General features: G+C 41.5%; 1 protein-coding gene and 1 long non-coding RNA gene across 5 annotated transcripts in view; one reads left to right on the forward strand and one right to left on the reverse strand.

Annotated features, from left to right (window-relative positions):
* Window positions 1-24,317, reverse strand: part of LOC133214132 (uncharacterized) — a 129,788-nt gene that overhangs the window by 83,492 nt on the left and 21,979 nt on the right. The window lies entirely within an intron of this gene.
* Window positions 1-24,317, forward strand: part of EFEMP1 (EGF containing fibulin extracellular matrix protein 1) — a 51,414-nt gene that overhangs the window by 24,776 nt on the left and 2,321 nt on the right. Inside the window, exons 5-10 of the mRNA XM_061356824.1 lie at window positions 12,806-12,928; window positions 16,804-16,923; window positions 19,267-19,386; window positions 20,813-20,932; window positions 22,403-22,526; window positions 22,638-22,833. Of these exons, the coding sequence (XP_061212808.1) occupies window positions 12,806-12,928; window positions 16,804-16,923; window positions 19,267-19,386; window positions 20,813-20,932; window positions 22,403-22,526; window positions 22,638-22,833 (803 nt within the window). The remainder of the gene's footprint in view (window positions 1-12,805; window positions 12,929-16,803; window positions 16,924-19,266; window positions 19,387-20,812; window positions 20,933-22,402; window positions 22,527-22,637; window positions 22,834-24,317) is intronic.

Raw genomic sequence — 24,317 nt, forward strand, 5'->3', positions numbered from 1 at the left:
AAAAAAAGTGGCAAAACCCCAGAAAAATCTTCGTTTGGTGCCAGAAATAATAACAATTTTCAGTTTTAAGGGCTTGGGTTTTTTTTTTTGTCAGGTTTTTGAAGGAACAACTGCTTCCCAAGCACCAACTCAGGATCTTCAACAGACTGCACACCCTCAACTTACTTGAGTTTCCCTCCTTGGCCATCCCCACATTGCCACAGCCCATCATAACATCCCTTGGGCTCATGTGTTGCTCTTGTCGTGTCCTATATAGCTACACCCACAACAGGACATGTTCTTCAGTGCTACTCAGGGTGCACGGTACCACCTCAGCACTTGCTCTTTAGGTCTTCTTCCAACAGCTCTGATTTTTGGACAGAGCCTTGGGTGCCATGGTTTAGTGTGAGGTGCACCTGCCCATGGCAGGGGGGTTAGAACTGGATGATCTTAAGGTCCTTTCCAACCCTAACTATTCTACGATTCTATGATGATACTTTGAATCAGAAACAACAGCAGCAAGAGACAGAGATCAGCAGGTAGATAGGAGCTCTGTGGTCAAAAACTGAGCATCAAATCCACCATGGTGATCTAACCAGATCACACTGCTCATCTGTGGATAATAAACACTATCTCTGCAAGTGAAAAGCACCTATGTTTGTAGGGCTCTTATGTGTGTGCCTTGTTTTTCCCTTTCAAACAAAGAATGTATTAAAACTACGTTTTAAGCCCTCTTCATGTTAAGAATGACATGGAAAATTGGATTTTCCACTTCTATTCAAACGGAGAGCCAGCTAATGGGACTTCTTAACACCAGGGAGAAGTTTACAAGACCCTGTTCCTGATGGGTCTGTTAGGTCAGGACCGTACAGCACAGCTTGTTTGTGGCATACTCCAACTGATATTGCCACAGAGATCTGAACATTTGCACATCCACTTCACTTCACTTGAACTGCGCAACCTGAACATTGTGTTTTTCTATCCCAGCTCTTCCAATCCCCTCCCATCCCTAGAGTCTATTTTGGACCAAACCAACTGATGTGTCTTTTTTTAAGTACTATTTCCATGCTTTGCTTCTATTGTTCTCTCATTCAAAAGTTGTAGAAGGCGTGAACATGAATTTCTTTAAACCATTTCACTTTATATTTCACAAGATGATAAAATAGAGACCAGCGGTGCCAACTGTACTTTGAAAGTAAATAGGTTTTAAACACATTTCTTCAGAACAAGGCATCTGTGGGTACATACAGCAACATGCTAAAAGGATCACATAACCATGCAGGAAAAATTCATAACTAAATAATGCCTTCAAAGGCATTTCTGGAGTTGGAACAGCCTCAGGAATCTGCTTATTTACGTAGGGAACTGTGGAGATTGCAGCATGTTGGTACTGCCAACAGATAGGATGATTAGTGCTAAAAACAATATCATCATTTAGATAAGCCTTCTCCTTCTGATAGCTGCTATTGAACTCGACTTGAACTTAAATGTTCTCAGCTAGGGAACTACAGTTATAACTCCTAAACCAGCTCATTCAGCCTGCAAAAGCTGAAGCAGAAGGAGATTTTATTGATAAAATCAGTCCCTTATATTAAGCATTTTAACTCTCTTGTCTTGTATCTTAGGTCCCTTATACCTTAAGGTCCCCTGTTTAAGTTAGCACCGTATACAGAAGTTCACTACTCAAAACCATCGAGCTATTGTACTTCAGGTGTGGGTTGTATATCACCTAGTGTCTGCTCAGTGCATTGGTTTGCTTGCTGTGTTAGTTAGGTTTTGTTCAGTTGATAACTAGCTGCCCTTACTGTCAGAACAACATGCAGACTATGGCAGTGCCAGACAGACCAACCAGGTCTGCATCCCCCATTGCAGGACCTTTGCCAGCAGCTCCCACACGAAGATACCTCCCTCACCATCAGGAGTCTTGTGCTTCCTCACAAGAGGAATGCTCTGATTAGGACTAAACCACTTGAAGCCATGCCAATGTACCAGAAAAGCAAGATTTTCTGCAGGATCAAAGTTGGTTTTAAAGCATACTCTGCAGCACACAGTTTGAGTAGAAGTTGGTGTTTTCCTTTGCAGGGACCCAGCAGCTGCCAGTGCAAGTGCTGGGAAAAGGCTTGCAAAGATTTAATGAGCGATTCTTCAACTTCCTAATTAAATAACCACAAGGAGCTTTCAGGCCTTTATTTCCCTAATATTACAGGTTGTAGCAGTAATATTTTGTTCAGTCAAGCCTAGCGAAAGGAAAATGCTTATGAGGGTTTCCAAGGAGAGAAATAAACAGAATGGGAATGAATAGAGAACTTGGAACTTTTAAGTGTATGTAATTAAGAAGGAAAAAAAAAGACATCCTTCAGATAATTCTGGAAACTATTAGGAGATATTCATAATTCATAACCAGTTGTTTGGTTTTCTTTCAAGCAAGGGGGCAGCTTTACATCAAACACTGACTAGCTTTTCCATTAACTTAAATAAACAAACCAGTATGCTTCAAGTTAAGTGAACATCTTTCTCTCTTCTTTCCCCCAACTCTTCTTTCTTTTTAATAACTGGGTGAATTAGAAATAAGAACAGGACATTTACTTTCAAATAGGAAATTAGTTTGCATGCTATTTCTTCATGTTAAAAATACTTTGGAACCCTCACAAAAACAATGTTAAGCTGAATTTATGGAAGTGTTCCATATCAGTTTTGAAGATGCTATGCCAGATGTCGGGGCGAACTCTTTCATCTGCAATAATGGAATAGTTTAATCCACCCTTGTTGTTTTTGAGTATAGTCCAAGTGTATTGGTCATCATGGGTGGGTGATCCTCACTTAGGCAGGCATGAACCAAAAAGCACAAGTTGTTAGACCTCTAGCATCAAGTCACAAGAAAGCAACAGCAGGAAATACTCTACTGAAAGTAAAAATAAGCCATTGCAATGTAAATCAAAAAGTTTACCATTGTGACAACTTGCATTCTGAAGCACTCTGACTTGAAGACACATTGCACTGAATTACCCGGTTGAAACTTGAAAGCAAGTATGGCTCCATTTATGGTCTCAGCACAAATAAAGCAAAAAATACATATTTTAAATTAATATAGATCAAAACCATGGAATATTTTTCTTTTTGATGAGCAGGAAGAACAATAGTTAACATTGTGGTCTTCCATTGGGAGAAAAGTATCCTTCCCTTTGAGCAACTTTAAACACAGACATATACATTAATGTCCGTTCCTGTTTTAAGCATACATGTTGAAGTAACGTTGGACAGAAAATCCTATTGCTAAATGTCTTTGAGGAATAACTTTTGTGGCCTTGTATCATACTAACACTGTTGTTATAGGAACCATACCACTTCCATTTGGAATAATCACTTTAATTACTGTGTTGCTTGAATGGTGTTTTATGTGTCACATTCATTTGAGCTGCTATGGTTGTGATTCTATAATGAAGAATATCTTTCTATCAGACACATTCCTACAAGCTGTGTTTAACCATGGCTGTACTGGTGGGGCCTGGAAAAGAGCACAGCATGAAGCTGTAATACAGTATTTGGTCTTTCTCGCTTGCTATACACACCATTTCCAGCATGGACAGCTACTGTGCATGAGGCAGGGAAGCAGAATATGTGTTCAGGCACTGATTCAGGTTAAGCACCTCAACTGGTCACCACTGAAATGCTATGCTGAATGTAACGGTTCTAAAGACACCTTTATGTTAAGATACAGGATAGAAGAAGCATCTTATGCCATCTCTGCCTTCAAAGTCAAAACTCCCTCCTAATTAAAAGCCATTTCCCTTTTGCAGTGTGATTTACAGCCTGTGGGGCATGCACTAGAGAAGGCAGGTAGCATCACAGATGGAGAGGAAAGGAAGTCATGCATCAATTCAAACCTTCATTCATTCCCTCCCCCCCCCCCCCCTTTTCAGCTGCCTGCCACTCCCAAACATGTGGGAGACGTTCTAGTGCTGAAAGCTATGGCTCACTCCTCCATTTAGCTATTTTCTATGCGATAAGTCAATTCAGTTTGGACATACCAAAGACAATACATAATGGTGACAAAGTACTGCAGTCCAGACTTGACTATTACAGCTTCATCCCTTGTTAACTCTGTTGAGTGACCAGAAGGATGCTTTTCCTGTACTTCCATATTCACGAAGTCACTGTGGTTGGGTAACTTGCTTCATGGCAATTGCTAACACTTCTCCAAATGCAGAAATCATGTATCAAGGAACTCTAAGTTGCGCTTCATTTGATCTTCTTTGTACATTTTCTACATTAATGCTTTGCATGACTTCTATTTTGTTGTGCCATGATATCCAGGAATACTAAAAGACAAATCCACAAGGAGCTTGCCTTGCTGTACTCTCACACTGCAGAGGGGAAGTGTTCCAGCACGCCAAAAGCAGTCGTGCTGTTTTTCATGAAAATCTCATTCATTTCAACCTTCTACCTCACATATTTGCTTAAAATGTAGGTCTTGGCTCTCACCATCTATTTTTCCTGTGCAAACAAGTATTTGTGCAGGTTACCTTCTCTCAACTGTGACAACTTGTTACCAGGGCAATCGGTCCAATAGACTTCACATCAAAGAGCCAAAGGAAAATTCAAAGGGGAAAGAGAAACAGAGGTAATAAAGAGGGAGTTTATGGGCTGCCACAGAGTTATGTAGAACTAGAGACACTACCTCATGACACTACAGGATAGTGACTGCATTTAGAGCTCAGGTCTTGCTATTAGGAGGTTTTGCCACTCCAGAAGGGAGAGATTTCCCTAAATATCGAGTCTTTTGGTACCTGCTGACCTGGAGCTCTCTAACAGATTCTGTGCTGGTATTTCCCACCGCAAAGCCCAGCCTCCCAACACCAATGAGTTAAAAGTTGTCTGGGCATCCAGCCCAGATGAATAACATCCCAAATGTTGAAGGAAGTAGCAAGGGAAATAGAAAAGCCTTTGACAGAAATTGTTGATAGCTTGCTAAGGCTGGGGAGGGAACCAGGGAATTTGGAGGTTGCTAATGTTGTTCCTATGTGTAAGAAAGGATCAGGGAGGATCCAGGAAACGACATAGCAGTGAGATTGGCTTCAGTTGCAAGAACAATGTAAGAAACATAAATAAGGGACAGAATACTTGATTTGGTAAAATAAAGTGAGCCCAAACTCATAGAAGAACCAGAAGAGTCTGATTTCTTCAAGTAATTCACCTTCAGCTGGTTAGTTCTGAAAAACATTGACATAAAATGCCTTACAGACAGAGGGAAAGCTACAGAGGTGGGAAAAGAGAAAGGTTTTGTAGAATCCTGAGATGAATTGTCCAGGATACCTGCAGTCCTGTGCAGATCACTGTATGCCTGGTACCAGACTTGCTGGTGCCATCACTTATGTGGGAAGTGATGTTTTGAGGTCAGATGAATCTATTAGAAAAATAGACCAAGTCATTTTCTGGTCTCTCTCTCACACTGAGAACTCAAAAATTTTAAACTGATTAACTATAATATTTATTGTTTCCATTCAAAACAAATGGAGAACAGCTTGGCTGGAGCCAGGGACAAGTGCAACATGGGCACTGGTGGGCTCATTCTGGGATCAGATTTGTATAAAGCATTCAGAAGCTGGTCCATCAGTGCTGCAGTAGGGGCAGAAACAAGAACTCGAATCCCATACGTTTATTTTAAGAGTCCTCTTTTTGATCTGGTGGAATATTCTGCTTACAAGATTGCTACAGACCAGAATAAAGCAACCTACAAACACTCTGTGACTTGTTTGAACAGATGAAAATCTATACAGACAGGAAGAGCATGAAGATGCTGTAGGAAACCACTGTATGTTGAGAGCAGTGAGCAGCAAGAAGCTGAGCGCACTTCACTCGTAGGAGTAAGATAAACAAGTTGTGAACCAACTTAGCTAACAAGTCGTTAACCATCAGGAGTAAGATAAAGATACAGTTATCCCTAACTAACAAGTTGTTAACCATCAGGAGTAAGATAAAGATACAGTTATCCCTAACTAACAAGTTGTTAACTAATGGGAGTAAGATAAAGATACAGTTATCCCTAACTAACAAGTTCCTAACCAACAGGAGTAAGATAAAGATACAGTTATCCCTAACTAACAAGTTGTTAACCAACAGGAGTAAGATAAAGATATAGTTATCTCTAACTAACAAGTTGTTAACCAACAGGAGTAAGATAAAGATACAGTTATCCTTAACTAACAAGTTGTTAACCAACAGGAGTAAGATAAAGATACAGTTATCCCTAACTAACAAGTTGTTAACCAACAGGAGTAAGATAAAGATACAGTTATCCCTAACTAACAAGTTGTTAACCAACAGGAGTAAGACAAAGATACAGTTATCCTTAACTAACTCTTGTTGGCTAAGGGCACCAGCTCTCCAGCTCCAAGCAGGACACACAGGTATGCACTAGAGGAGAAAAGCTCTAAGCAGCTAAAATAAGATGAAGGATAGATGGGGATTGCATTTTCTTTTCCCTACAAAAGCTTGCAGCAGTGGGGAAATGCATCTCATGAATTTATGTCCTTCTCATAATGATACGAAGCAAATTACAGAGATTAAGCTGTTGCATAAGTGAGCAAGCAGCATGAGTCAGGGGGTTTGGGAAAAATGAGTCACAGTGGGAAGGGAACGGAGCCAGGTTTGGAGCTCCAGGAGAGAGACTGGGAAAGAACTTTATGGATGTAGATAAGAGCCTGACAGAATGGATTGCAGTGGAGGAGAAAAACTAACTAGCTCTAACCAGGGAACCATACACTAGATGTAGAGAAAGCTATAGCTAAAAAGCAGGTCAGGAGAAACGTCTGTACACAAGTGGTGGTTGGAGAGGAGAGGAAGCTGCCAAAGTCAGCAGTGGAAGGACATAATTGTGTAAATCACTTCAAGAGGGAGCATGGGTACATTTTTGGAAAATGAGGGAATCACTGGGTATAGCTATTAGTGAGGCTTGTGGAATTAAAACTATGAAATGCAAGTTGATTTATATTGTGAAGGAACACGGGAGCAAGCTCTGCTGCCCTCCAGGGTGCTCACATTATTGCTGTAGCACCCTGCAAACTTCAAACAGTAAGGGATGCACATCAGAGTATTACCTTCACCTGCAAATAGTTGCCAGTATCACAGAACCCCAGCCTGGTTTGGGTTGGAAGAGACCTTAAAGCTCCTCCAGCTCCAACCCCTGCCACGGGCAGGGACCCCTTCCACTGGAGCAGCTTGCTCCAAGCCCCTGTGTCCAACCTGGCCTTGAGCACTGCCAGGGATGGGGCAGCCACAGCTTCTCTGGGCACCCTGTGCCAGCGCCTCAGCACCCTCACAGGGAAGAGCTTCTGCCTAAGAGCTCAGCTCAGTCTCCCCTGGGGCAGGTTCAAGCCATTCCCCTTGGCCTGTCCCTACAGGCCCTTGTCCCAAGCCCCTCTCCAGGTTTCCTGCAGTCCCTTTAGGCACTGGTGCTAAAGGTCTTCCCTTTAGGAGCCTTCTCTAGACTGAACAAGCCTGGCTCTCTTCCAAAATGAGCTTCTAGAATAACCCTGCAGAGTGCTGCAAACAGTGGTATTTGTGTTGGGGTGAATCACTGGGGTCTGATGGCCGTATATACCATGGTACAGTTGAGGACTTCCATAAACAGTTCTCGAAAAGCAGCGTGGCTTCCATGTAATTCCATTGAGAGACCAGTGTCCTCAGTTGCAATGTTCCTTCCCCCACTGCTCTACTGCCTCTGACTTTACATCAATTTAAGGTTTTCAGATAGCAGTAATTATTACAACTTGGTAGAGGCTCACACCACCTCACCCATTTGGGGAATGGTATGGTTTGAGCGAGCACAAGCAGAGTACGAGATCCATATAATTAAAGACTGTGTCATGATGCTTCATGGATCTGAATACAGACTGGTCACAGAACCTGAATGCTGCGGTTTGCAACCCCCAGAGTACTTGACTTTGAAACTATCATGTTCTTACAGTGTAGTATTCTGGATGTAACACCTATTAACAACATATAGGGATTAAAGTATTCAATCCAAACTCATTTACAAGTTCTGTTAATATTTCATAACTATTTCAAGTACAAATAAATCCCATAAGAAGCTTGTTTTTAAGTGGCCTATTGAAAGGCTGAATCATTATTGGAGTTCAATTATTACAACGGTCAAAACACTGAAGATAGCCCAGCTCCATTTCCAAGTCAAATTAATCTGCAAAAGGACTGTTAGAGAGGCTCAGGCTATTTCAGAGGAAACTTTCCAACTACACAGGTTATAACTGTCCAGAGGATAACTGCCTGGGGATAAACATCTCAGCAACTTCTTAGATCAGCCCCAGAGCTCCAGTGAGTGTAAGGATTGATCTGTATTTCACAGGTTGCATGAATCAATAACCAAACACCATTCAGGTTGTTTAACGATGTAATACAAACTTACAGCTCTTTTGTGCTGCTCCCTACAGATAAACCTTATAAATGTTAGCTGAGATTCAAAAATAGAAAGAAAAATAGGGTAAGGTTAAAAGAGGGACTCTTCATTAGGGACTGTAGTGATAGGACAAGGGGTGATGGGTTAAAACTTAAACAGAGGAAGTTTAGATTGGATATAAGGAAGAAGTTCTTTACTGTGAGGGTGCTGAGGCATTGGAATGGATTGCTCAAGGAGGTTGTGAATGCTCCATCCCTGGCAGTGTTCAAGGCCAGGTTGGACAGAGCCTTGGGTTCCATGGTTTAGTGTGAGGTGTCCCTGCCCATGGCAGGGGGTTGGAACTGGATGACCTTAAGGTGCTTTCCAATCCAAACAGTTCTAGGATTCTATAATTCTAAGAGAAGTTCACTTGCATTACTGGTTGCCAGTGTGGTTTTACCTGGGTGAACACAGGTATGTTTAACATCTAGAAATGAAATCTAACGCATCAGAAAGGATGAGGAATGAGTTGAGGGTGTTTTCAGACATCACTTACAAGCTACTTGCTTAAGGTAGAAGCCTCAGCTATGTCATCAGCTGCTGAAACACTCATGGGAACAAACTTTATCATGATGACACTAAATTTGGACAAGAGGATGCAGAGGAAAGATGCTCAAGAATGAGCTTGTAAAAGCCCATTATTTTCTTTCTAGATCTGTTTCTTATACTGCACTCATCACTGTGGTATCTTGAGTGCTTTCCAGTAGTGCATTAAGCAACATGACAAACATCTGTCACATGTTTGTTCTCTCACCCTCTCCCCAGAGACACAAGTGTGTGCAGTGCAGTGCCTTGTTTTAATTTTTTTAATTGTTATAAATACACATGCACGTAACACACATGATTAAACGGTGGTGCTGGGGAGGAAAGGGCAGACAAATTTATCTTGCTCTGAGGATTAAAGCTGGTGACCTCTGTGATCTTCCTGTGGGAGTTTCTATCACACCCAGATCCTTCTGTCTTCAGAGATACCAAATCAGGCTGCTCATGGGTGTCTGCAGCAGGCAGAAAACAAGCATACGGATTCTCAATACCCTCATTTACTGTTCACACTGAAGCGTGGGGATTTTGTCAAGAAAGATCAAATGGAACGAGATGGTAGAATTTAAGGGAAAACATGTGCTTTGTATATCCATCATTTCATCCCTGCATTTAATGCAGGCTAAAAGCAGGAATTGATGCAGCTTCCAAACCACTGTCACAGAATCAGAGGGCACTGTGCAGGAATCTAATGGACTGGAAAAGTCTAATTTAAACTGGGAAAATAATCCTTAGAGTAGTGGAATGAATACCTGGGAGTTATGGATTTCCACACAGAGGGGCCATAACTGGGAAAACTGAAAGCTTGATACCAGAGTGCAGTCAGACCCTGTCAGATAGACAGCCTACCCATGCAAGAAGCATGGACATGTAAGTGGGAATCCCAGATCAATACTGGCACCACCAGTGTAAGGTTATGCTGTTTCATATGGGGAGAGAAGTGTGTGTGTGTGTGTGTATGTGTGTATTGGTAGACAACTCTGCCTTGGCCACCTCAGAGAAAACTGGAGCTGATCTGCCTCATCCCAAGACCTCCAACGTCGAAGCTGCTTCCTTCCTATGACTTCCACTCCTCTATTGCTCCAGTAACTCTCAGGACAGTTAGAAAAAAGACTGTTTCTCTAATGGAGGATGATTCAGGTCACATCGAGTGCCAAGAAGCTGAAGACTTCTCTCTGGGCCTCACTCAAAGGCATAGATGCAGAGATCTGTGCAGCAACATCACATTGCAAAATCCACCAGTGCTGCTTGCCATACTCCACAAGGGCTGGGCTGCTTCTGGTATCTCACCAATACAATTCACATTTGGCACCGGTTTTAGTGCTGAAAACCTCCACTCGCTTCCTCACCCTTGTATCGCTCACAACAGTAGACATATCTGTAATTATTGCAATACTGGAGATGTCAGAACTGAATGTTCCAGCACTGAAACCTTTCTCGCTGCCTGCAGTTCTCCTCCCACTATATACTTGAAGCACTTTAAGAGGCTCTTTAGGCCATCAGGTTTCCTCTAACATCATTGTTTTCTTTGCACAGATGTGAACAGAATTCCAAGCATGGCAACCTACTGCCCTTCCCCATGCAGGCTAGAAGCTGCTCTCCTGTCCACCTTTACTTCCCACCTTGAGTAAAGTCCACAAACAAACTCCCATCAGTTCCATGTATCCATTTCCCCAGCTTGCCTAGGGACTTGTATCTCAATGAAAGCCATTCAAAGACAGAAAAACCAGCAAAAAGTACCATGGCCATGCAGTGACACCACCGACAAAGCTCTTCTGAAGTCCACCAAGAACACACCACATACTTCTCTATAACAGACAGGGCAGTCACAGCTAACACCCAACCCAGTTCAGAATCCTGACTTGAGTAATAAGATTAGGAGAGCTCTAAGGGATTCCTTGAATCCAGTTTCAAAAGGTTGTTCTAAACACAGGTCTTTGGGGCCATAGCATCAAATTCTGCAAGGGTTTCCAGACCAGGACACAGCCAGCAGTCAAATGCTGCTTTTGAATAATGGTTTTTCTGTCAAACTGAACTTACCACTGGCACAAATTAAAGCCCCTCAGTGCATAAGTCAATCTACTTTGCTTTATTTTAGCTAGAGTGGCTTATTACTCCATAGAAGTTAAACTAAATGGAAATCAAGCCATGGATGCAAATGGCAACATAAGGACTTAATGCATTTTAACTGATCCATCTTAAAACGCAACTTGTGTTAAGTTTACTCATATACGAAGTTCTTAAATCTCAAACTGTCTTTGTTCCAGCACATCCTGCACAAGAAGGATTTGAACTCTATGACTACCATAGCCATCTAACTCAGCTTTTCTAGAAACAAGAAGTATATGCAAAGCCCAGTGAAGTCCTTGCAAAGACTTGCATGGAACTCCACTGTGCTTTGGCTTGAGTGTTTAATGATGTGTCAGGTTGGTATGAAGCAGCAGCTCTAGTCCCTGAAAGTCTTTACACCTGAGAATGTGCTTTTCAGCTGTCAGGACAAAACAACACAGTCAGCAAGTCCTGCATCAGCACAGCAGCTTCAGGTGTTAATGCAGAAATGCAAAGAGGGGTCTAACAGAAAAGGGTTTTATTTTGCCTGTCAGATAAAGAGAAGATAGCTGTAAAATATTTGGACATTTGGGGAAAGGGCAAACATTGAGAATTAATTCAAACTGTTGATGGTTTATTTTTTATTGAATCTTGTGGTCAAAATTGTTTTCCTTTGCTATGAGAAAGAATCCATCATTTTTTCCAAAGCACCACCCAGAATCTGCCACTGGTGATGTTCTAACATCCCCAGTGCCTATACAAATAGAGAGGTCAGCTGAGATTTGTAAACTGGAGATCATAAGTTTGAAGGAATTTGTTTATTCAGCCTAGAGTCTCCAAATGGTGTCCAATGCCAAAACTAAAAAGTCCTCTCACTGTACTGTGTCAGGTTACACTAAAAAGCTCTCCAACATTTGGGATGTTCAGATGAGAAAGCAAATTGCAATGCCATTTTCAGCAACCTATTTGTCAGCACATGCAGCTTAATTCTAATTAAGTACCTCCAGCAGTTATAATGAATAGGCAAAATCAGAATGGTGGGGTTCTACTTGTAGAAACCTGCATTTAGTGTGGATTACCCTGCAAAGTATCAGTTTAGTATTTGTATTTTTAGCTGTGCTGTTCAAATGCAAACATACCTGAACTCTTTCCAAAGGCTTTAGCAGATTGAATTAGGGGAGTTTTCATGGGAATGACAAGAGGCAGATCTCTTCCTGAGGAGAAGGCCACCACATACCAAGTTCCAAGTCCCCGTCCAAAGTATGGAGCATGGGAGCCATGCAGAAGAGATCACCAGAGTCTCTTTAGTATCAGCAAAACAACATTTCTAACTCATCTCATCCTTGAGAAAGAGCTGAACTATGTTTGCTGAAGTTTTCTGCAGTGATTCAGCATTCAACAACCAACTAGCATGGGAAACAAAACACAAGGCAAAAAAAGTCAAATGATTAAATTATGATAAAGTTGCAAGAAGTTTACAGAATGTTTTATAGTGCTAAGTACAAAATATTAATGGTATTTGACAAATAAAAGTGTCTAAATGTTTAAAATAACCATATCTGAAAATAGTTACAAATGCAGTATATCAGAATTAGAGTTATTAGAAATCTGATAAGATTTTACATCCTGCAAGTGGAATAAGCCCTGACATTACATCTTTGGATATATTTGAACTTTGCTGCCTTCACTTAGAGGAAGCAAGAAGATACATAAAACATTTCAATAGGCTAAAATCTGTTTTAAGTAAACTTTATGACTAATATTGCATTTGTTTTTCCTATAAAGATATAGATGAATGTGCAACTGGAACTCACAATTGTAGAGCTGACCAAGTATGTGTCAATTTAAGAGGCTCCTTCAGCTGCCAGTGTCCTCCAGGCTATCAGAAACGAGGGGACCAGTGTGTTGGTAAGTGTTGCTCTGGACTAAATGATTTTCTGTCATTATCTACAGTTGCAAACTTTATATTGGTTATAAAGTATATGGGTAAAATAGCTATGTAACTGTGAAATGCAATGGAATAGTCACTTTATCACAAGGATTAATCACTAAACCATGAAACTAGAAACTATTTTAAGTACAATCAACACTTGGAGTGATATTCACAAGATTAATTTTGCTAACAGTTACCATTGTGTTTATTGTTTGTATTGGGGTATTGCCTAATGGCCCGGATACAGTCATAAGTCTACTGTAGCAGCAAAGCAGAGCATGTCTTTCCACTGACCTCAGGGAGACTTGAGTCCAGGTTTGCAGAAGAAAGCTCTACCTTCACACAGCCCTAATCCCAGCTCTGCAGAGCCCCCTTCACACACTCTGGTTCAGTGCTCAGCTTTATGAGCACACATGAAAGAGATGGAAACTCTGAATGCAGGTATATGATATTTGCAACTTATAAACTGCTGCACTTTATTCTTTGTGCCAAAATAAACTATTAGCACCCTTGGGACCTATACAAGTATAGCATGAAATGAAATCCAAGTGCAGTGCAAACACTGCATCTTTCCTATTCCATCCTCATTTGGGGACATTATGCAAAAGTGCCATTACCCTGTTCCTGCAGTCCTCCTTCAGCCTTTATTCAACACCTCCTTCATCATGATTTTGATGGATGAATTGCTTTTATAGGCACTGCAGCCTTAAGGCTTAGGTTTGTCAGAGATAATAAAAACACCTATGAAATAAGAGAAGCAAATATATACATCATGAAGCAATAGTCAAGACTGCTTTTATGCAGCCTAGGAGAAAAGCATTTGGGTTTTTATGTCTTCAGCAGAAGAGGAACAACAGAACTTCAGGTTTTCCTCTTTGTGTTCAGGATCTTGCACTTGAAAGTGCTGAAGAATTCTTTGATTTTTATTTATATTCTCTTCCCAAAAGCCTTGCTAAGGCTGTAGGTAGTCACTGCAGGAAGGAAGCAGGGGAAGCTTCAGTCCACATCTAGTCTAACTTCAGTTTCTGGGCATGGCTTTCTGCAGGGTTCTGAGCCAAGGGCTGTCAAGATCAACCCAAAAATTCTTATCTCTTTCCTAAGAGACATGGATCAGGCCCTGAACTGTGAAACTGCTGTAAACACAGATGGGTCTAATTTCTCTCAGTTCTCTGTGCAAGAGTCGGATGGACAGTTTGAAATGTAGGTAGAGGAAGAGTTTTGATAGGGATTTTTAATACCTGGGGTTTATCTCATTACGTTTAGAGCAGGTAAAGCATATTACTGCTGTGTAACAGCACTTTGAGTGGCAAGACCCATGGTACTAACTGAAAGTCCCATAGGACATGTTATATCAGATGTTATAGATGAAAAGCAGCACAACAGCACACCCTTACATCTCCACGTGAATACATTTATGCCCCCAAATCTATGTATGAAGATGTCTGGAAAGCAAAAATTCCCTTCTCCTGTTTAGGTCAAAACCAAGAGTAACACCTGTGTTACGTATTACGCACTGACCTAAATACTAGGTCCATCTGTACTCTTTGGGCTGTCAGTGTTTCACGATAAAGGCTGTCTTTGGGGATTTTATAACCACTTTGCCAGAAGATGTTCTTGGGGCCAGATCTTGATAGAGGTTCTCCATATGGGAAAAAATGTTCCTTAAATTTGAAAGAATTTTTTCCAGACTATTTTGGCTTCAAGGTAGAGGGGGGAAAGAAGTTTATTTCTGAGAATTGATTGATTTTAGTCTAAATTCACTAATTTTTTGATTCTTTTTTTGCTTGTTCACATGTTGCAAAATTAGTCCTTTCTCAAATACAAGGCTGCAGATTGAAGGAACTTTTCCAACATTACTTCAAAGTGAAGATTTGGCTGAATTGATTAGATAATGCTTAGTATGGATGTGCCTAATCCCGCCAGGAAAACTCCCACTGAATTAGAGTCAGATCCTGGAAGCATTTCTGTTCAGAAGTGCGGTGCCTGAGCAACAAAGCATTGCTCATGTCTGTACTGTATACTCAGGTCTTTAAACAGCACTTTGTAGAGCTTAGTCCTGTAAAAGTCAAGGATGGATGAGACCTACTGAGCCTTCTGATTTATTCCTCTTCTACTTCCAAATATCCCTCTGCAATAAGAGTTGCAGACAGTCGCTACTGTACGGAGAGGCAGGAATGTTCCAGCATGAGCCTTTTCATTCAGAACCATCCAAAAGACTCCTCTGCTAAGTTCAGCCCTGAAGAGTGACTTCAGATCTGACAGAGAAAGGGTTAACTTCTAAAGATTATTTTTTCACTTGATATTAAAACAAACACTTTCCTCATTATATAAAAAAAAAAGCCTTGGCCTCTTTTTAAACACATCTATGGTGGAAACAGCTGGAGGTAGGAAACTCAAGATCTGGCATGGATATGGGAAGTGCCTGCCTTTGTTCCAGTGCAAACTGGTCTTATTTGTCTGAGGGCTGAGCCTTTGAAATCTCCCATTGTGTACATGTACAGAACACGGCCTGGATTTCTTCACCAAGCTCAAGCAGGCCACAGCTAAAGAAGGCTGCTGCACATACATGAACCATCAGTGCCCTAAGAAATAAGATGCTTTCCAGGCAAAACCAGAGGCAGCAGCTCCTCCAGAGCACAAGGAAACCTTGTAGAATGGAGAGAGGTGAAAGAATGGGCTGTTGCACATTTTGTATGGTTCACAGGTGAAAACCCTGCTCCAGTGTACATTAGGAATGCTGAAACATGGAAAGGCAGCATGCTCCACCTCAACTCCAGGCTAAGGTGCAAGGAGAGGCTGGGAAAGTTCATCCTGCCTCAGACAGCACCAGCTTTAGTCTGACCACCTTCCCCTGCACCAGGGAGCACAGGCAGGAGGTGTGGCTGCTGCACGGGAAGGTGGGCAGGAAAGGCAGGGAGGGGAATGGGAGCAGAGGCAGCCTCCTGGGGAGCAAACCGGTTTCTGTGGAAGCACAAAAACCTGTTTCCTTTTCAGGCCCATTAATCTTCTGTGCTCACCATTCCGCTGTTCTTGTACAGAAAACTTGGACTTTTCTTAATGGAGCTGAAAAGATTTAGTACATGTTAAGAGTTCTGGGGGGGAATTCTTAGGAAAAACAAGAGCTGCAAGCCACAATCACTGTGTTGGTTGGTGTTACATCTGATCAGGAGAAATCTTGGCTGAAAAGCAGAACATAGTGGGGTTTACCTATGCAAAATAAACCAGACTAAGCAGTACTGTGGAACTGAATAGAAAATGAAGTTGGAATGTGGACTGATCTCACTGGAAGACAACCATCGTAACACAGATTTTATAAAAGAGAAATTAAAGTTATCATAGAATGGTTTGGTCTGGAAAGGACCTTAAGATCATTCGGTTCCAACCCCCTGCCATGGGCAAGGACACCCCACACTAGACCGTGCTGCCCAAGGCTCTGTCCAGCCTGGCCTTAAACACTGCCAGGGAGGGAGCATTCACCACTTCTTTGGGCACCCTGTGCCAGTGCCTCACCACCCTCACAGTAAAGAACTTCTTCCTTACCTCCGACCTGAACTTCCCCTGTTTCAGTTTGAACCCATCACCCCTTGTCCTATCACTACAATCCCTGATGAAGAGTCCCTCTTTGGCATCCTTATAACTCCCCTTCAGATACTGGAAGGCTGTTCTGAGGTCTCCACACAGCCTTATATTCCTGTTAATACCCATAGCAGCAGCACCTCACTCACATAAGCTCCCCCTCACCCCACTTTTAATCAAGTGCCATTAACTTTCCAGTTTCTTTGGACACCAGACAGCAGCAGTGAACTGCCATGATTCCATCTGAACTAATGTCTCTCCTTTGGTAACTCAGACATTGACGAGTGCACCCTTCCTCCGTACTGCCATCATCGATGTGTGAACACCCCGGGTTCCTATTATTGTCAGTGCAATGCTGGGTTCCAGTTAGCATCCAACAACCACACCTGTGTAGGTAAGAACTCCTCTGTGTGTACTTACACTCAGTGTAGAGACAAATACTGACACATGCCTTGCCACAGTTGAAATTTAAGTATCTTCCTCCCAACCTAAGGGAAATACCTATCAACAGTAAGACATACCAGCTGCTGTATTGAGAGGCTGTCCTGCAGGTGATCCAAGTACAGGAGGGTTAGAGAGTAAATTGGAATCTTATTGAAAAGCTGTTATTTTGTTGGTGTAACAGTTTTCCAAAGAGCATGTAGTTTGGCAACTGGAACCCTGGAGGTTTATATTCATTATCTAATCTTAGATTCATTCTTTCTTTCAGCTGTGGTGGATTGCTTTGCATTGTCATTGGCTTTCACGATATTATTCCCAGTTCATGCAACAAAGGCTGGAACTGGAAACCAGGGGAAACAGTGCTATACCTCTGCATTAGTGTAATTATCCTCAGCACATGATAAATATTAGTGATGACAGAAAACATCTAAGTCACATCAGAATATCTATAAAGTAATGTTAAAAAGGAAAACCAGGGTCACTTTTAGTGACCCTTTAAAAGTGATCCTCTCTTTAGTAGTAAAACACTAAGGGAAAACTTGCAGTAGAACTTTAAGACTGCTGTTAAGTTTGAAAGTTCTATTCAAGTTCTGTTCTAGAAGAATTAGAGTAATAATAAAAAGGTAACTAGTGAAGTGCAGAGAGAATGGCCATAAAACACAAAGAAATTGGTGAGGGAGATAGTTCTTTATGGCTATATCTAAAAAAAAATCTATATTACATATATATTTTTATATAGATAGATAGAAAAATTGATCTGGGTTTTCCAGCTTCTACCATTACTTCCAAGTGTTGCCATATCTTATCCTTGGCACACAGCATAGGACTAAGAGAGGAATTGCTGGTTTTCACCAAATGATAGGATACAAAATTGACCATGGACACTACATAACCATGTGGCCTGTTGTTACTTATCTGACCCTTTCCATAGCTCAAATGCAAGACGTATTCTTGCAGCTACACTCACAAATCCATGACAGCTCCAAGCTCACCAAATACCTCACCAAAACACCTCTCTGTGACTTGTTGGCCTCACAGCCTGATAAGGCATACTCCTAGTAGGAAAGGTGAAGTAAATCTTAAGATGAAAATTTGTAAATGAATGGCTATTGCATCAGAACAGACTTTGACATCCCAACAGGCATCTGGCAGAAGTGGTACTTGATACTGTACCCAATCGCATTGGTGTTACAAGTTCAACATACATTGAAAGCAGGTCTGTATTTCATGGAAGGAAAACAGAGCTATGGCTTTGGCTAGCTAGTTTAATTCTTGACCAGCTTATTTATTCCTTCTGGTAGCATTACCATGATGAATATTCTTTGCACTGTTGCCAGAAATTAACTAAAAGGAGAAAGAAAAAAAACCCTTTGTAATCAGTTTTGCCCTATTGCCATTCATTTTCAAGAGTGGGAGGTTCATCATATAGAGAATTAACATCCTCCTTATTGTTTTAGTGCCTGATCTTAGTCATCTTCATCAGTCTTTAGTTGTATCTGTAAATAACTGAGGGATGCTAACATCAATAAGCATTCACAAAACCCACGAGCTCAAGATCTTTTCAAACGCATCTCTCCTCTACTGGTTATATCTGATAAACACAAATATGAATGGAAAATGGGAGGAATACAAGGGAAAACACACAGAGTAAATAACAGGAGCAGCAGTTAGTCAACAGCCTGTGAAAACAAGTGTTATAGATTCCAGAGTTGATTCCAGTTATAAAAACTTACCATTAAAAATTGTTTCTCATACCAGTGTTCTCACATATGTTCATAGGATGGGCATATCATGTAAAAAACCCAGCACAGAAACATACCTTCCCCCAATATGGTCTAGGTCTTTGAGCATTGCAAAACTCCACTGGCCTCAAAGGCTCATGTTATAATTGTAATGGAATTTAAAAGAACAAATTTTAAGAGTAATAAATAGCTCCAATAAATCTTAACCACTGCATGCTGAGAGCTCTTATCAGTATGTGTTCCTTATATCAATTATTTATAGAGACTTGGCATTTCATACCTGAAAAAAAGAGCCTGGAATGCGGAGTTTAATAGCCACACTGAACATTTTTGGAAGAATCCATCACACATTAGAATAACTCTCATTCCTGGAAAAAATACTCTTTTTGTTACATGGAATGTAAAGCATAGATCTGACATTCCAGAGATGCGGAATCTATATTGATAGAGTCAACTGAGCTCCTGCTAAGCACTAGACCCAGACTAAGGACTAACCCATTTAATCAGCCTTATACCAACTACACAGGATCAAGATCTGTAACTTCTCCTTTCAGACATCAACGAATGTGATGCCAATAACCCATGTGCACAGCAGTGTTACAATATACTGGGTTCTTTCATCTGTCAGTGTAATCCAGGGTTTGAGTTGAGCAGTGACAGAATCAACTGTGAAGGTAAGCAATCTGTGTGTCTTGGAAGAGGGATTTCTTGATTTAAATCATTTTCCCAGAAATCTTTTTGTGAACTAAGGGATGACTCAAGTGGAGCCACCCTGCAGGTGCAGTTGATAGCCAAAATCCTTAAGATATTTAGCTTTTCTGTTATAAATGTGGTTGTTAATGCACATCTTAGTAGCTGCACTCAGGTAGAAAGGATAGGCACAGGTATCTCTCTTTAATAGTAAGTGCAAAGCAGGACAGACATTACTACATTTCAGACCACAGCTGGGAAGAATAAGGCTTTTGAATGCTTATTTCACAAACTCATTGGTCTTGTGTGTGGTCTAATGCTGATGACCACGAAATGAATCGGAAAGGAATGCAAACCAAAAACAAGTGCAAGTTTGTGTGTTGTTGAGCTCCTCTGAAAAGAAAACCTCCCATTTCTGATTTTAAGGAAGTGACAATTGTGCTTTTGAGGGGCTTTCAAGCCTGTGTATCCAAACAGCACGTCTCCTGATGATTATACAATCAACACTTTATTTCCTCTGCCAGAGTCTCCACAGGGGTTCTCTAATCTCCTTTTGGACACATGGTGATCTCACCCGTAAAGCCAATATCCTTTCTACCAGTCTTTGAGCCAAAGAGGGCTTTTTGGTTTACCACTGCCCCGCTAAACAAACTAGCAGAGCTATTACAGATGCTCCCACTCCAAGCTTCTTAAGCTAATCCTATTTGCAAGTGAACAGAACAGGGAGCAGCAAGTATGCAGCCTCCAAGGACAGCCTTGACATGGAATCAAGAACTGGGCTCAAACCTCAGAGGCAGTAGGAGGGAGTTGGGTTGTTTTCCAAGCCATTCCCTAGTTTTGATAGGTTTAATTTCATTTCCAGTTAATGGCATATACTGCTCAATTCTGTTTCACATTACACTTTCTAGCAAGGGACTGATGGTTACACAAGGATTTAAAAAAGCAAAAGAGAATGGTACACACTGATTGTAATTTGAAGACAAAAAGAGGCCTTCCCCTCTTCCCCAAAGAGCTACTCCGTTAGCGTAGGGCACGAGTACAAAGGCAATATTTTTGCCTTACTAACTAATCTCCCATCTGTGGGGGTTTGTGAAAGTAACCACATTTTGGAATACTGAAAGAATAAATTCTTTCAAGAGTTATTTTCCCAAATCTGTTCTGAAGTCTAAACTTAGCTTCTGCCTCCTCAAATCCAAAGTTCTCAGTGTTGTTGATAAAACATGGCAGAACTTGCCCTGCTGTTTGCAACTTCAAGGTGTTAAGCAGTACATTTCAGCACTTTGCTAACTTCTTCCTTTTAGACAGAACTCTTTTCTTTCCCTGTTAGAACCAGAATTTAGCCATTATATTTAGTTCTGTAACAAGGTAAAAGTTAGACAACGATAACTTTAAGCTCTTGTGTCTCTGCAGACACTGATGAATGCAGAACTTCAAGTTATATATGTCAGTACCAGTGTGTCAATGAACCAGGAAAATTCTCCTGTGTCTGCCCTGAAGGATACCAGGTAGTAGGAAGCAGAACCTGTCAAGGTGAGTGCCCTCAGCTTAGCAGCCTCAATACTGCATTAGTCACATCACCATTTCAGGCAAGGCTAAGAATGCTTGCTATCTAAATATTTATATCCTGTGACATTATGTTAGCAAAAGATATGTTCATAAAGCATTTGATGATTAATTGCATCTCTTGTATTAATTCCTACTTGAATCCTGCAGCTCAAACTCTTAAGTCCTTCAGATTCCTAGGACAAAGTGTCAGTTCTTGCAACCCTTGGGTAAAACTGGCCTTGGATGTCTAGGTAGGAGTCTAAATTTCAGAGATGAGATGAGATGAGATAAATGTCTCTGGAAAAGGAAATTAGAGCATTTTTTAGAGACATTAAATGTGCCTTTATATCATGTTTCATTTTATAGAGATTCCTAACTCCAGCCACAGTATAAATGAAAGGTGTTTCTTCTGATAACAGGAGGGAAAAATAATACACAAGACTTGAGCAGCTTTGATAATCTGTGCTTAGAAACTAAATGTTCTGGTGCCACCAAATGCCAGAATTTTGGAGTCTGGGTTTTCTTCACTGGTGCTAAATGTGTCTGCATCTTACGAGAGAATATTGCAGAACAACATACTAAGTGCAAGAACTATTGCTTCTGTCATCCAGAAACCAATTTAATAGTCATTATCTACAGAAAGAAATAGGTGCTAATTACTGGCAGAAGGGATGAGAAAATAAATCAGGGTTTATTAATATTTTTTTATAAAATCCAGATTAATTTGCTAATACTGAATATCATGGGGTAGTTTGACCATGTACATTGGTTTGTGCCTTCCATAACTAAACCCTTCCTGTGACTGTGCATTTCAGGAGACTATGCAGGTAGACATTAGTGGTGTTCTGGCACTAGCTGGATAACAGAGCATTAATACAGTGCGAGTTTGACAGTCCCAACCTCCATTCAGGGTTATTTTCCCAGGCACAAAAGGAAGCTCTGCTTGGCACAATAAATAAGTTTTCCTTATTCCTTTCAAAGCTATTTTAGTTTAACTGTAGCCATTAACTAAGCATTTATACCATCAAACTCAGGCAATTAAAAATGAGAAAAGCTGGAAAAATCACAATTTTTCCTCAAAACCTTTTTCCTCTGTCTGCAAGGTATCTTCTGCTATAAAATCATACTTTGCTACTTAAAAGCTTTATAGTATTTCCACAGCTGTATTATGATTAAAGTGTATCTTTAGTCAACTAAAAAAGAAATCTTCACTTAATTTGTTAATAAACACATTTGATGTTTTTATTGACACATTCAATGTGTTAATAAACACATTTATCCCATTTCTGCATAGGGAAAGCCTTTCAAGCCAGGCCTCAGAAGAGCAGGTAAAGAACACAGGAACCTGTTGGGTTTCAACAGACAAGCAGGTGGTTGTTTTGAAGACACCGTGTTTGGTTTTGCAGCAAACTCATTTCCATCTGCTTTGATACAGTCCCTTTTCCTTCCTCCTAGATATAAATGAGTGTGAGACCACTAATGAATGCAGAGAGGATGAAATTTGCTGGAATTACCACGGAGGATTTCGTTGTTACCCAAGAAATCCTTGTCAAGAGCCCTATGTCCTCACATCTGAGAAGTAAGAGGAGTCTTTTGTAGAATGATCCTCATCAGGCAACATGAGGAGACACATTAGAAAGCAAATACCAAGTGTCTGCAGCTATCAGTTTCATCCTTTTGTGTCTTCCAGCCGCTGTGTCTGCCCCGTATCAAACACCATTTGCCGGGAGCTGCCCTACTCTGTGGTGTACAAATACATGAGCATCCGCTCGGACCGAACGGTGCCCTCCGACATCTTCCAGATCCAGGCAACCACCATCTACCCTAATACCATTAACACATTCCGGATCAAGTCTGGGAATGAAAATGGAGAGTTTTACCTGAGAGTGAGTATTGGTGGAATGGGATAAAAACCACTGGGTTATAACATCAAAAGTTGTGCTAGTGCCTGGCCTTTTGGCAAAGCCATCAAATGGCCCTAAAAGGGTATCATTGCATCCCAAAGTTGGTCAAATTTTGGGTCTTCCTTTTCAAATGTGCTTGGTTTCCAAATTTTAAAAAACCTTTTACTTTTCTACCTAAAAACGCTACAGTGAGAATCAGTCTGCTTCTTTCAAATGAACACAACACTAGTAATGATCATGAATATTTACCACTTTGGGGACACCCGTGTCAAAATCAAACGAGGTACCTCCATGCTTTTCACTCTGAACCAACAGCCACATATGTGTATTTAGCAGAGGACTATAGAAATATTCTGTGTACAGTAATCATAGAATCCCAGCCTGGTTTGTGTTGGAAGGGACCTTAAAGCTCCTCCAGTTCCAACCCCTGCCACTGGCAGGAACCCCTTCCACTGGAGCAGCTTGCTCCAAGCCCCTGTGTCCAACCTGGACTTGAGCACTGCCAGGGATGGGGCAGCCACAGCTTCTCTGGGCACCCTGTGCCAGCGCCTCAGCACCCTCACAGGGAAGAGCTTCTGCCTAAGAGCTCAGCTCAGTCTCCCCTCAGGCAGGTTCAAGCCATTCCCCTTGGCCTGTCCCTACAGGCCCTTGTCCCAAGCCCCTCTCCAGCTTTCCTGCAGCCCCTTTAGGCACTGGAGCTGCTCTAAGGTCTCCCCTTCAGGAGCCTTCTCTTCTCCAGGCTGCCCCAGCCCAGCTCTCTCAGCCTGGCTCCAGAGCAGAGCTGCTCCAGCCCTCGCAGCATCTCCATGGCCTCCTCTGGCCTCGCTCCAACAGCTCCACGTCCCTCTTGTGCTGCTGCCCCAGAGCTGGACCAGGACTGCAGGGGAGGGTCTCCCCAGAGGGGAAAATCCCTTCCCTTGACTTGCTGCTCATGCTCTGGGGGTGGCAGCTCAGCACATGGGGGCAGTTCTGGGCTACAAGAGTATTAACAATATAAAATATGCAATTTAAATTTCTCATTTCTCAAAAAAAAAAAAAAAGTAAGGAAATCAACAGCAGCTTGGGACGAGGCTCTGATTCGTGGAGTGCTCAGTTCAGGGTAGCTTACAAGGGCTTTGTGTCCTGATTTACTCCAACCTTCATTTTCCCATAGTGCTGCAACTATTTCAGAAAACCACAAAAGCTCAAGTGAGTGACGACAGCAGCATTTCCTGTTGGTATCATGCACTCAAGCAGATCCACATGAATGAAAGTGTCCCTAACATCTGCTCTTTAAGCTTTTTTGGGGGGGGGAAGAAATCTGATTTTCTTGAACACTTGCAATATTTGCAAATCCCTGGGAAATCCTTTTTGCTTCATATATGGGCTTTACACTCAGTAGAAGAGAATCAGCATAAAAAGCTTCAACCAGAAACACATCATTGGAAGGTCTTCCTATTTTAACTCAAATCTGAAGATGGAGGGAG

The sequence above is a fragment of the Neopsephotus bourkii genome, unplaced genomic scaffold (genome assembly GCF_033783945.1).
Source record: "Neopsephotus bourkii isolate Nb327-2 ecotype Australia unplaced genomic scaffold, CSIRO-AGI_Nbou_v1 NB_873, whole genome shotgun sequence".
Lineage (NCBI taxonomy): Eukaryota > Metazoa > Chordata > Aves > Psittaciformes > Psittacidae > Neopsephotus > Neopsephotus bourkii.